Consider the following 13964-nt stretch of genomic DNA (forward strand, 5'->3'; position numbering starts at 1 on the left):
CGCAGTGGGGTAGGACCTTGGGCGCTTGGGCCGTAGATGGTCTTGACTGCGCTAAAGAATCCATGCACGTCGTGGTTATCGGCTAGCTGCTGGATCTCCTGCGCTTTCTCCACCCACCACCTGTTCTTTAGGTCGCGAGTTTTTTGTTGGACCTCGGCATTTCAGGCGTCTGTAGATCTGCTTTCTTGCAACACTCCACTCAGGAGCATATAGCAATTCCAGGGATTTCTGCAGCATAGCTCCCCATGTTAGACCCATAACCCCAGTTGATGATTATTTAGGCGCACAGATTACCTCCAATGAAACCTGAGGATTCAGGTCAAATCTCATCCAGCTTAATAATCTAGATAGAACCATGAATTCACTCATTTTACTGGTGTCACTTGTTCTGCTCTCTCAGTGATCAGTGGAAATAGTGAGCAGAGCTGAGTAGTAGAGACATGGTTGGAATGGGAGCAGATGGTAGCACTATCTCTCGCAATAGCAATGCCAGCACCTCCCCCGCTAGGTCCCTCCAGTTGCTGCATAAGTTTAAGAAAGCACAAGGTGCCATGCCACCTACACAATGGCAAAGATGCCAGAACCTGCAGCTGGTCCATCTCAGGACTCCACTCCCAGGAGGCAAGGGCCAACCCAAATCCTAAGGGGCTGTTATGGATACACGTCAGCCAGCTGTTTCAAGTACATCTGCCTCTCCGACAGCACCTAATCGAAGCATCAGGATAGGTTTAAGAGGACATACGCCACACACCATCACCAAAGGAAAGCATTACAGAAGCAAAAACAAGGCACTGTAACGCATGGCACTGGCACACATGACACGGACTACAGATTCAAGATCAGATTCTGCTCATGTTGTGTACAGAAACTGTTCTTCCAAAGGTTTATGAGCATATTTCACAAAATGGAAGAAATGAGATGTCTGATTTGCCTGGAAGATTAAAGGTACTGTCGATGAAGACATATTTGTGGAGGCAATGGGAAGAGGTATACAGGGTTGTTAATGCAGTGGACACACGGCAAAGCTAAGAGAAGCACTCCTGTATGACAGCTTGCGAAATGGCTCTTGCAGCCAGAATATAGTTCTGTTCCACAGTATCTTCAAGCTCTTCATACTCCTTTTGGTTGTCCTCATGCTGTGCCTGGGCACTTTCTTCCCCAGGGGCTCCATGACGATGACTCTTTGCAGGGCGAAGTTGTGTAGCACGCAATACACTACCAGGATTCCTGTAGCCTTAAAGGGACATACACCTACATTTGAGCAGAAGAATATATATAAATGGTATAATTTTCCTGTCCTTATAAAACTGTGATCCACTTACTTACAGTACTGTGAGCAGTGCCATGAGAGAGATGCAAGTTTTTAATACTTTCATCCTTCAGCAACCTCACAGGAGATCAACTAGTATTGTAAAATTTTGTGATTTCTTCCCTTTTTACCACATTTATTTTAATGGTCTCATTTTTTGCCACTGACAAACAATATTGCACAATTGGTCCCTGCTGGGTTATCAGGTGATTAAGCTACAAGTGATGTTTGGATTTGTTTTGCTAGTTAACAGAGCCATATCTTCTACATATTATAGCATACTTCTTCTCATTTCAGTTCCTGTAACCACACCACTGTTTTATCCTCTGTTGAACTCTACCGAGGTGAAGTTAGGAGAAACTGTGACACTGCATTGCATAACAAGCACAGGAACTCTTCCAATCACTTACACACTGTATCGGAATCAATCAAGTCTCCAATCAGCCTCTACAACCCAGGCAGTACCAGCAGCTTTTAACATAACAATAGAGACAATGGAGCATTCTGGAGTGTACAGATGTAAAGCTGAAAATCAAATTTCTTCACAACGCAGTAACGGAATATCATTTCATATTTTAAGTATGTATATGCTAAATACACCTTCATAGTACTATGCATTCTTAGTTACAGGTGTCAATGAGGTTATATCAGGTAACTTTATTCATTGTACAATATTTATTTATATTATAATTTTAGTTTGCCTAATTTATAGGAGTAGTAATAATACTTGGATTTCAGTGTCAACATTAAGCGGTAATGTTTTTCTCCTCCAGGTTTCTCTTCTCTTCTAAGCATACTGACTCATTTAAGACTATGGTCCTATGGGTGCTGGTAGCTCTCTAGTACCTCGCCCAAGTGGCCATTCTTCATGCACGACTTTAGATCATCAGTGTTAGCAAACTATTTTAATGAGGGGAGACTTACCCAAGCCCGATTCCAACATTCACACATGCACAAATTCAAGCAGCGATCACTGGATAATGAATAAGGAGTAGGAACCCTGTCTGATATTTCTTCTCCTCACACGGTGCTAAAGCAAATTGTTGTGCCCTTAATACTAGCTAAAGCAGTACAGACCAGTGATAAAATCCCAAGGTGTTCCTGGCTCATGTAGCTGAGCAGCATACCAGGCAGCGCATTTACCTATTCAGGTATCCGAAGAGCTCTTTGTGCAAGTTGGTTGCATGTCCCTTGATTTCATTGAATATTTTCAAATCTTTGAGGTTTTTATATGATTTATAGAATCATAGAATTTTGTAACGCAGAAGGAGGCCTGTGAAAGAATTACCCATTTAGTCCCATTCCTTCCCTGTACGCTTTCAAATTTTTCTTCTTCAAATACTTAGCCTCTTCCTTGTTAAAAGCTGTCCATCAGAGTTTCTGGTAAGGCATCCCATGTCCTAAAAGTTCTTTAGTGTAAAAAAAAATTCTAGCCTCTCCCTTTATTATTGTGGTGATAATAAATTTATGCCCTCCTGCGATGACTCACCGGTAGAAACAGTATTTCCCTATTTAACATATAAAAACCCGTCATAATTTTGAACATCTCAACTTTTTTTTCTAATTAGAAAGGGCCCAATTTCTCTAGTCACTTTAATTAAAGTATTTCATCCCTAGTCGCATCTTAGTGAATATTTTCTGCACTCCCTCGTGGTCTTGATATCCTGTCTAAAATAAGGCATTCACAATTGGATACAGTATTATAACTATGGCCAACCAATGATTTGTATCATTTCAAAATAAGGACATGCATTTTTATAAGTGTTTTTCATAACCTCAGGGCATCCCAAAGCGCTTTACAGCCAATAAAGGTTTTTTTTTTTTGAAGAGTAGTTACTATTGTAATGTAGGAAACACAGCAGGCAATATGTGGACAGCAAGCTCCCACAAACAGCAATGTGATAATGACCAGATAATGTTTTAGTGATGTTGGTTGAGGGATAAATATTGGCCAGGACACTAGGGAGAACTCCCCATCTCTTCTTCAAAATAGTGCCAAGGGATCTTTTACGTCTACCTGAGAAGGTAGAAGGGGCCTTGGTTTAACATCTCATCTGAAAGACGGCACTTTGAGGGGCCGAATGGCCTACTCCTGCTCCTATCTTCTATGTTTCTGACAATGCAGCACTCCCTCAGTACTGCACTGGAGTGTCAGCTGATATTTTGTGCTCAAGTCTCTAGAGTGTGACTCAAACCCACCACCCTCTGATTTGAGGCGAGAGTGCTACTCATTGAGCCACGGCTGAAACCATATCTAGATTCTACCAATTTAAACAGCTTCACATTTAGCGTACCAATTCATAAACCTGCGAACTGCAACTTCATCATTGTGTATACACTTAAACTTGAAGAACTGAAAAGAAAATACAGAAATGGAGCTGTGGGGAATCCCCTTGGTCATATAGGTGAATAGATCACAGTAGTGTAGTACTGAGTCTATGGATCAGGAAAGTCCTAGGTTCAATTCCTGGTAAGTACTGAATTAGGTAAAAAGACTTATATTTATATTGCGCCTTTCACAACCACCAGACATCTCAAAGCGCTTTACAGTCAATGAAGTACTTTTGGAGTGTAGTCACTGTTGTAATGTGGGAAACGTGGCAGCCAATTTGCGGACAGCAAGCTCCCACAAACAGCAATGGTGATAATGAGCAGATAATCTGTTTTTGTTATGTCGATTGAGGGATAAATATTTGCCAGGACACCGGGGATAACTCCCCTGCTCTTCTTTGAAATGGTACCAAGGGATCTTTTACGTCCACCTGGGAGAGCAGACGGGGCCTCGGTTTAATGTTTCATCTGAAAGACGGCACTTCTGCCAGTGCAGCACTCCCTTGCCAGCCTAAATTTATGTGCTCAAGTCCCTGGAGGTACCTTAAATGGTGGCAGCGGTGGTGGTTTTACAATTGGCCTCAATGTCACCAAGCTAGAGAGAACAAAAATCAACCAGAGTTCAATCTCCTGTTACAACCTTGGTGTCATATTTGACCCCGAGAATAGCTTCCGACTACATATCTGCACCATCACCAAGACTGTCTATTTCCACCTCCGCCCCTGCCTCAGCTCATCTGCTGCTGAAACCCTCATCCATGCCTTTGTTACCGCTAGACTTGACTATTCCAACGCACTGCTGGCTGGCCTCCCATGTTCTACCCTTTGTAAACTTGAGGTCATCCAAAACTCTGCTGCCCTTGTCCTAACCTTAACAGAGAGTGGGAGTTTAATCAGATCTGAGGGGTGAGAATTTAAACCAGAGCCAGGGTCATAATCAGAGCTCGGGAGAGGGAGATAATCAGAGCTCGGGAGAGGGAGATAATCAGAGCTCGGGAGAGGGAGATAATCAGAGCTCGGGAGAGGGAGATAATCAGAGCTCGGGAGAGGGAGATAATCAGAGCTCGGGAGAGGGAGATAATCAGAGCTCGGGAGAGGGAGATAATCAGAGCTCGGGAGAGGGAGATAATCAAAGCTCGGGAGAGGGAGATAATCAGAGCTCGGGAGAGGGAGATAATCAGAGCTCGGGAGAGGGAGATAATCAGAGCTCGGGAGAGGGAGATAATCAGAGCTCGGGAGAGGGAGATAATCAGAGCTCGGGAGAGGGAGATAATCAGAGCTCGGGAGAGGGAGATAATCAGAGCTCGGGAGAGGGAGATAATCAGAGCTCGGGAGAGGGAGATAATCAGAGCTCGGGAAAGTAAAGTTAGGCAGAGCTGGAGACCTGGATTTACACATTGATGGGGAGTGGGCTGTTGATGTAAAAAGTGACAAGATGAATGTTGGGACTTTCCTAACTGTTTGGGCAGTGGTTGTGCTAGTACTTACAGAAGCACAGTAGTTGGACCATTTATTCAGCTGTGGCAAAATTATGATCTGTCTTGCTAACACACCAACACAATTGCTCCAAGTCTCTTAGCTCTCTGAACAGCTCCCAGGGTCAACTTGGTGAGGCATCTGTCCTCATTACAGCTGCCACCTAATATACAACTTTTTTGAAAATATAAGGCTTTACCTTAATTTGGTAATGAATAGAACAAATAAGTAATATGAAATTGTGTAAAATAATTATATCTGGAACTGTTGGGCCGTAACAGAGAGAAGAACCAACAATATTTTCTTCATATCTATACCCTCCTACAAGCACACATGTTTTTATTAATGTGACAAGTAGCAGAACAATAGATATTAAAAGCTTGTGAAATAAAACATCTTTCTTTCCCTCCAGGTACTCCGTGGTGGATATATATAATAGTTCTCACAATTTTAGTGCTGGTAATAGTGGTAGCAATATCAACTGTATATTGGTTCAAGAAAAATAAAGGTGAGTGTCTCTTTGTATGGTTACATTCATTGCTCATCATTATTTGAAGTATTTTGCTCACTGGGTGGTTTAATATTTATCTTTATTGTTTAAAATTGTTTCCATCAACAGATAAAAACCAAGAGAATGAAAGGTAGGATTTCTTAAATCAGTCATACAGAACCTTGTTGTCTAATTACTTGTTCAAACAATTGTTTGTCTATTTGCTTTTTTGAATAACAAAGTAAAATGAGTAATACACAAGCACAATTCTACATGTTGTTCAAAGAAGCAAAGTGAATCTGTGCTATTGCAGTACAGGTAGACTATCCTTAATCCGCACTTCCAAAAACCGAAAATCTCTCAAAATCGAAAGTTTTTTCGTGGAGCGTAAGTCGTGCGCACGACATGACCCGAGTGGCGCCAAACATGACAGGAGTGGTCCGGGAGCTCTGCCTTTCCCCGTGAGCAGGGCAGAGGGTCACAGAGTTCCCTCCTGGGTAGGAGATTGCAGGCCGAGCCGGGCAGTGTGAAGGAGGTACCGGGAGAGTGAACCCAACAATACAGCGGCCCGTCCGATAGCTGCAGCGGCCCGTCCGATAGTCTTTTCTTCCCCCCCTCCCCTGACCTGATTTGCGGGCCAGCTTAGTGTAGGAGTCAGCTGATATCCGGCTTTCCCACAACTGGTGGCAGCAGTCAAGCCCCAGACCTCCGCTAAGTCAAGGAATTCAGATACGGAGCCGGGGGAGCCGGAAACCTCAATCTAACGGCAGAAATCAGCAGCCGTTTTGTTAGGTTTTTTTTTCTTCCCCTAGCATTTTTTTTTACTTCCCCTAGCATTTTTTTTTAAACAGTCAGGCTGTGGAAAGAGTCTCTGTAGCTTAGCAACAGCTTCAGAGACGCTTCCAAGGCAGGGCCCGAGTGTTTACAAGCTGTTGCTAAGCAACAGTGTTTGTTGTCAGATACGGAGATGAAAACCTTCTGAAATCCGAAAAATTCCAAAAACCGAAACACAGCTGGTCCCAAGGTTTCCGGATAAAGGATAGTCTACCTGTATTGCAAAAGTGGTGCTGCTCCCTCACTCCATGTGACGTGTTCCAATGAATGATGCCATGAGTGCAACAGAAAATGAAAGCGGAATAGCAGATATGCAACTCATAGAATCATAGAAATTTACAGCACAGAAGGAGGCCATTCAGCCCATCTTGTCCGTGCCGGCCGACAAAGAGCTATCCACTCTAAACCTATGATCATCAATAAAGCAGTTCATTAACAGCAAGAGTAGCAAAATAATCTACATAGAAAAAATGGAGGCATAGAGCGAGTAGTCTATCTTTGATCAATATTAGTTTAATAAGTTGATTCAATTCTATTTTTTTAGGTTTGCACATATTAACTAAAGATAGTATTTCATTTTTAATAAGAATTATGGATTTTCTTGAATGTCAGTGAATTTACAAGCAGTTTAACAAATATCGGCTGTTATCTTTCATTTTTTAAATTTAATTGCAGCTATAAAACACATCAGAGAGGGCCCTTGCAACATCAAGGTAATCCTACTTTCTTGTTCATGTTACACTGTAATAAGAAATTAATAGAGTGCCGTGGAGCTTCTTCTATGTGAAAGGTGCTAATATAAATGCAGGTTGTGTTATATTGGCAATTTCTGGCGTGGAAGAGATACGCCATGAATTGCAAATAGTCACAAACTGCTGGACAATTTGCGCCGCTCCGCCATTAGCCTCGCAAACAACCAGACCTCGCCGTCAACCTCCCCGTGCAGTTAAAGAAATTGCTGCATTTGTGATGTTAAATCAAATTAAACTCACTGCAGAAAGTTAGGGCTGGTATTTAACGATGTAAGGACCCTGTTAATGACAAGATTTATGTTTCTGCAGTGCCACTCAGCCTTGGAGGCTCAGAAAGGGAATAATTGAAACTGTGGAGTCTCACTAGATAGTAAATAATGCCTAGAGATTTTTAAAGTTTTAAATATTTTAATTTTTTTTCTTACTTTTCCTTTCTGTCTCTTTTTCTCTCTCTTAATCCAATCTTTCTTTCCACTCCTTGTTTCTATTTTTGTTTCTGATTTGACTCTAACTCACCCTATTTCCTTCTCATTTGTTCTTCTGTCCTTAAATCTCACTGGTTAAGGAGATAGACTGTTGGTCCTGTCATTCTCCATGGTCCCAGATGCACTGTTGACCTCGCTGCGCCGTTATCAGCTCACAGTTCCAGCAATTTGCAGCGCAAATCATTTCCGGGCTGAAGGGTGAGGAAAAAATCCAACTCACGGGGTCTGATTTTCATGCCCTACCCTAAATCATTAGTAAATGGTTAAAAATTGGTGCAAATTTCAGACTGCTGATGCATTAAATTGCTGAATTTTTGCAGGTCATTGCATTCTTATTCACAGCTCCAGGTACAGATTTGGGACTGTACAGGGCACAGTAGTAGTTGGAGTGGAAAATTGCATTTGGTGAAATTTAAAGAGTTGCAGACAACTGAAGAGAAGTGGCAGAAAAAAAGAAAGCAAAAAAATTCTGACATCTTTTGGAAAGGCTCAAAATGCATTTCAACCAATTGGCAGGCCTTACCAAGGCAGGAGAGGAGAAAGCACTGAAATGAAAATCAAAAATAAAGGAATACAAAACTCAATGGGTAGGTAGGTGTCTGTAAGAACAACCCAGAAACCAACCCGCTCTTTAATAGTTACAGAAGTGGAGGTGATACTGCATGAGTTAGTTACAAATGGGCAGCCCTGTTGGCCACTCCAGGGCACCATCCCCATTGGCCAGCATTGCAGCATGCCAGTAAGACAGTGGAAGCAGGTTGGAAGCTGCAGCTGATTGCTAATGTCACTGGCTGTGGCAACCTTATGCTGCATTTTAGCACGAGGACAGTTCCCCCTGGTCATTGGCATATACGTACAACAGTGCCTGCAGGTATGGTTGTTGGCATCTTGGCTGGCACAACCAATTAGGCTTCTTTAATATAGTATCACTGAAAACATGGTCAACTGTGACTGGGGCGATTCCAAAGAACCATCCAGCATTCCTGTGAGTCAGGCCTGCTGTCACAACCTACCTCGAGAGCTAGAACCTCCACATATGCTAATTCTCTGCCAAACTGAAGTATCTGCATCCCCTTCTGTAGATGCAGGTGTAAGGGTGCCAGCAAGTGGGGCACAGAATGCCACTGGTACAGCCTGATCTATCTGGCATCCACTGCTCTTCCATTTCCTCCTCCAAAAAGCTCATCTATATGAGGATTCCCACTGGAAAAACCATTGGTGGTAATAAAACAAGCTGCAGAACTACAGAAAAGCTCACAAAAGCCTAGATGATTGCAGGGAAAAAAACAAAAATTAAGAAAAAAAGGGCAAAAATGGCCTTACACCTGTTCATTTAATTTCCTTTTATGCCCTTTACATGAACTTTTTCCTGGAGCTGATCCTCCAGCACATTACATCATCTTAGGCAGTCCCTTGGAACCGAGGATGACTTGCTTCCACATTAAAAATGAGTTCTCAGGTGGCTGACGAGTCCAATGCGGGACCTACAGTCTCTGTCACAGGTGGGGCAGACGGTGGTTGAAGGGGCGGGTGGGTGGGGTGCTTGGGTTGACGTGCGTTCCTTGTGCTGCTTGCACTTGCTCCCGGCAAAGAGACTCGAGGTGTTCGGCGCCTTCCCGGATGCTTCTCCTCCACTTTATGCGGACTTGGGCCAGGGATTCCCAGGTGTCGGTGAGGATGTTGCACTTTTTCAAGGAGGCTTTGAGGGTGTCCTTGAAGCGTTTCCCCTGCCTACCTGGCGTTCTCTTGCCATGTCGGAGTTCCGAGTAGAGCGCTTGTTTTGGGAGTCTCATATTGGGCATGTGGACGATGTGACCCGTCCATTGGAGCTGATCGAGCGTGGTCAAAGCTTCAATGCTGGGGATGTTGGCCTGAACGAGATTACGGACGTTGGTGCACCTATCCTGCCAATGGAGTTGCAGGATCTTGCGGAGGCAGCGTTGGTGGTACCTCTCCAGTGCATTGAGGTGCCTGCTGTACATGGCCCATGTCTCTGAGGCATACAGGAGGGCGGGTATCACTACTGCTCTGTAGACCATGAGCTTGGTGCCGGCTTTGAGGTCCTGGTCTTCAAACACTCTCTTCCTCAGGCGACCAAAGGCTGCATTGGCACACTGAAGGCAGTGTTGGACTTCGTCATCGACATCTGCCCTTGTTGACAGTAGGCTCCCGAGGTATGGAAAGTGGTCCACGTTGTCCAAGGCCTCGTCGTGGATTTTGATAATCGGGGGCGCAGTACTGTGTGGCGGGGGCAGGTTGGTAGAGGACCTTTGTCTTACGGATGTTTAGTGTAAGGCCTAAGCTCTCGAACGCTTCATTGAAGATGTTGACAATGGTTTGGAGTTCGACCTCTGAATGAGCGCAGATGTAAGCGTCGTCTGCATACTGTAATTCGATGACAGAGGATGGGATGACCTTGGATCTGGACTAGAGGCGATGGAGGTTGAACAGTTTCCCGTTTGTTCTGTAAATTAGCTCCACTCCAGCAGGGAGCTTACTGTGGCGGAACCGTTGGTCAGGATCACGGCTTGCATGTTGCCGTGAAGCAGGCGGAGGATGGTGACAAACTTTTGAGGGCAGCCGAATTTGAGGACACTCCATAATCCCTCACGGTTGACAGTGTCGAAGGCCTTTGTGAGGTCAAAGAAGGCCATGTACAGCGATTGGTGCTGTTCCCTGCATTTCTCTTATAATTGATGCGCGGTGAAGATCATGTCCATTGTGCCCCTTAGTGGGCGGAATCCATATTGCGACTCTGGGAGGAGCTCTTCAGCCACTGGGAGAAGGGGATTGAGGAGGATTGTTGCGATAACTATAGGTATAATGATGGTCTACCACCGCAACAGTGTATAGGCCAGAAAAAGGTGTGCGAGTCCTCTGAACATTTTCTGTTTTCGTCCCCAGGCCCAGCAGAATATGTGCTAAGTTGAAATGAAGAGACGCGGCATCACAGCTCTCTGGCCAATTTTCCCATCCAGTATGCCCTGTGAACTGGCGCACACTTGAGCGTAATTCGGCAAGGAAATCAGTGTGGAAAATTGTGACAGAACCCTGCAGCTTCCTATTCTATGATATAGAACTATTCATTTTACAGCATGTTGGTCATACAAGATGTGCGCAAAGGAGAATATATAGACGTGGCCCCAAGCTCTGGAATTCCTCCCTAAACTCCTCCACCTCCCTCTCTTTTCAGACACACTATAAAACTCAACTCTTCAAACTAGCCTTACATCACATCTCCCTTTTGGCTTGACACCAGTTTTCGGTGAAACACTTTGGGGCAGTTTTTTATGTAAAAGTGCTATATAAATACAAGTTATTGCTTGAGCAAGCTATGAACACGCAGTGTGATAACGTGAACGGAACTTTGTTTTCATCCTTGGATGAATGAATGAAGCAATAAAAATGGTCACATCAGCAGAGGGCTGATGCCACCCTCCAGCAATGCAGTCATTATAGATTGAAAGCCTCGATTTGATCCCCATTAACCTCTATTCCAGTGAAAAAAGCTCCAATTTTCTGTCCATTTCTTCATTCTTGGTATAATTCTTGTGAACTGTGCTGTGCCTTTTGGACCTAATGTCACTCCTATAATTGGGGTGTCCAAAACTGTATGCCATACTCCAAACTGTGGCCGAACCAATGACTCGAAAATTCAACATCACTTCTTTGCATTTATATTCAATGTCCCATATATAAAACACAGCATCCCACTTGCTTTTATAGTTTTTTCTACCTGTACCTCCACCTTTAAAGATCTATGTGCCTGAACCTCTAGATTTCTCTGTTCCTCAATTCTGCTGATCTTCCCATTCAGGAAATACTTCCTTCAAGGCTCTTAATTCCAAAATCAATATCATCACATTTCGCTGCATTGAACTACATCTGCCACCTATCTCCCTACTTCACTAACCTCTCAATGTCCTTGTGGAATCGCCTGCATTCAGAGGGGAAATGTTTTTTTAAAAAGATAGTATTTGGCATTGTGCTTGAATTATTGTGAATCTGGGTTTCAATGTTCCTTTAATCATATTAACTGAAATTCTATGTTTGCAGGACTCAACCAAACAGATTCAAGCACACTGATACAACAGGAAGGTAATAATTACATTTACAGTTGTAAGAGCTTTAGAAATTATGGCATGAGGAAAGTCAGCTCTACGCAAAGTCCTCTAATTTCAAACAGTATACAATTTACACTCTGATGGACTCTCAATTTATTTAATTTCATAATGGAGGTGTACAAGTACAGTTTAAATTTCAGAGAAGGGAATGAAAAATAGCTTACTGACCTATGCAAGCAAAGAAAAAATGTAGCACAATAAACCAACGGGTATAGTAGCCTAGTGGTTATGGTACTAGATTAACGACCCAGAGGTCACGAGTTCATAACCCACCATTAAAATCACCAGAAAAATAACCATGAAATCGTCTGGATTGTCATAAAAACCCAACAAGTTCATCTTAATGTCCTTAGATCAACTGTGGACAGACAATAAATATTGCGTTGCCAGTGTTGCCCCACATCCCTAGAGTAATTTTTTTTAATTTTTTTTAAACGCATTACAGTGTATGTTATTCAATCGCAACCAGTTGCATTCTAGGGGCAATATTTGTATAGCCTCAAGAAAACTGCAGACATATTGCTCTACAAAGCTGCTAATCAAATGTATCAATACTTGTCCCTGAAGTTTTCAGTTCCTCTCATCAGATATTCGTTTGAGATCTTCAACATAGAATTCACTTTTTTTTTTAAATGGATGTCTTTTCAATATAACTACTAGTATGTGAGGAAAAAATATTGTTCAATAATTTCATTAGTGAAAAAGAAAACTATGGGACACTAGTTTGGTGCCACAATTTTTAGGCAACAGAAAATATTTAACTTCTTGTTACATGCCCATTGTTCTTTACTATTTCTTCTTTGATGTATGTTACTCACGATTTTTTTTTTGGTGGGGGGGGGGAGGGATTAAAGCATGACAGGAAAACTGAACATCAGGAAAATGCGTACCTGATACTCTTGTAGATGATGTTGTTGCTAGAGGGTACATTTGTCACCAATTCAATGTTAAACTTTCAAGATGGGCTATACAATGAGGCAAAAAAATGGTCATTATCAACACCCAACACGCTCACAGATTTCATTTATTTTACTTTTTAGGGAACGTTTTCTTCATTTTGCATAATAAGACATTTACATTAAAATGAGAGCTGTTGTATACAAGCAGGACTGCATGTGGAATGCATGGAACATTCTTTGTATCTTTATCAATACACTAGCCCTGCAGCTGTATTGCTCCAAAACTCTGTCAGTGCTACTCAACAGCCAGCTGCTACGAGGTGTGCTAGAACAGCTCAAGGCGACTATCCTCCAATTTGTCTTTGCCAAATATTTTGCTCATAATGACATTGCCGCTTTGATTCAGCAAGGCAAGAATTAGCTGATTACCTGCTTCATAGGTTTGAGCCCCAGTGTTCTAGTTTGTATCCACCTTCCAAATCAATTGAGCACAATTTACCTATTCCTGATATGCCTGATGTATAGACTAATACACAGGTAGGAGGCGCCATTTTGGGAGAAAAAATAAAATTGCCATATCTGGGATGGTGTGAGAAACAGACTTGTCCAGAGCCTTCTAGCATCATTGCTCCAGACCTGCCACACAAAAGAATATCCACACTGGCTGTATTCTGCATTAACAAAATGCTCCAGCCATGGTACACACCGATTGGATACCTCCAAGTTCAAACATCAGTCAAGGATCCAAGGATCAAAATTTCACCTCTGTGGTTACTGGGTTGGTATGGTCTGACACGGTTATTTCCAGTATTGCCTCTTGCACATTCTTGTTGTTAGTCAGTCACTAAACTAAAATAAAAGCATGATGATTTAGCAGAGTGCTTTAACTGCTAAATTATCACATTACAAAGCAGTCAAAAAGCTCTCTTTGTACCAACATATTTCTTATAGCAGGTTATATATTTGCAGGAGCTGATTCAGACAGGGATCGTGAGGGGGACTACATTAACATCATGGCTTCAAAAGGAAATGGTAATATCATATCATTACTGTCAAGTGTTTGTCTCCATTGTTTCTTATTTAATTTGCAAACATATTGGCCCGGATTTTACAGGACCTAGGACCACAAGTTCCGGGCTTCCACATGTGTTGCGCGTGGCGAAAACCCGGAACTTGCGATCTGTCAAGTTTCAGTTTGACAGATCTGATTGCACAGGAAATGGACATTCGCTGGCAGAGAGTTGGGCTATTTGCCCAACTACTG

General features: G+C 42.8%; 1 protein-coding gene across 1 annotated transcript in view; it reads left to right on the forward strand.

Annotated features, from left to right (window-relative positions):
* pecam1a (platelet and endothelial cell adhesion molecule 1a) overlaps positions 1-13964 on the forward strand; it is an 87609-nt gene that overhangs the window by 54562 nt on the left and 19083 nt on the right. Inside the window, exons 8-13 of the mRNA XM_085963878.1 lie at positions 1607-1888; positions 5529-5624; positions 5736-5757; positions 7116-7153; positions 11734-11775; positions 13670-13732. Of these exons, the coding sequence (XP_085820004.1) occupies positions 1607-1888; positions 5529-5624; positions 5736-5757; positions 7116-7153; positions 11734-11775; positions 13670-13732 (543 nt within the window). The remainder of the gene's footprint in view (positions 1-1606; positions 1889-5528; positions 5625-5735; positions 5758-7115; positions 7154-11733; positions 11776-13669; positions 13733-13964) is intronic.

This window comes from Somniosus microcephalus, chromosome 21 (genome assembly GCF_052327205.1).
Source record: "Somniosus microcephalus isolate GS21.2 chromosome 21, FLI_Smic_1.0, whole genome shotgun sequence".
Taxonomy (NCBI): domain Eukaryota; kingdom Metazoa; phylum Chordata; class Chondrichthyes; order Squaliformes; family Somniosidae; genus Somniosus; species Somniosus microcephalus.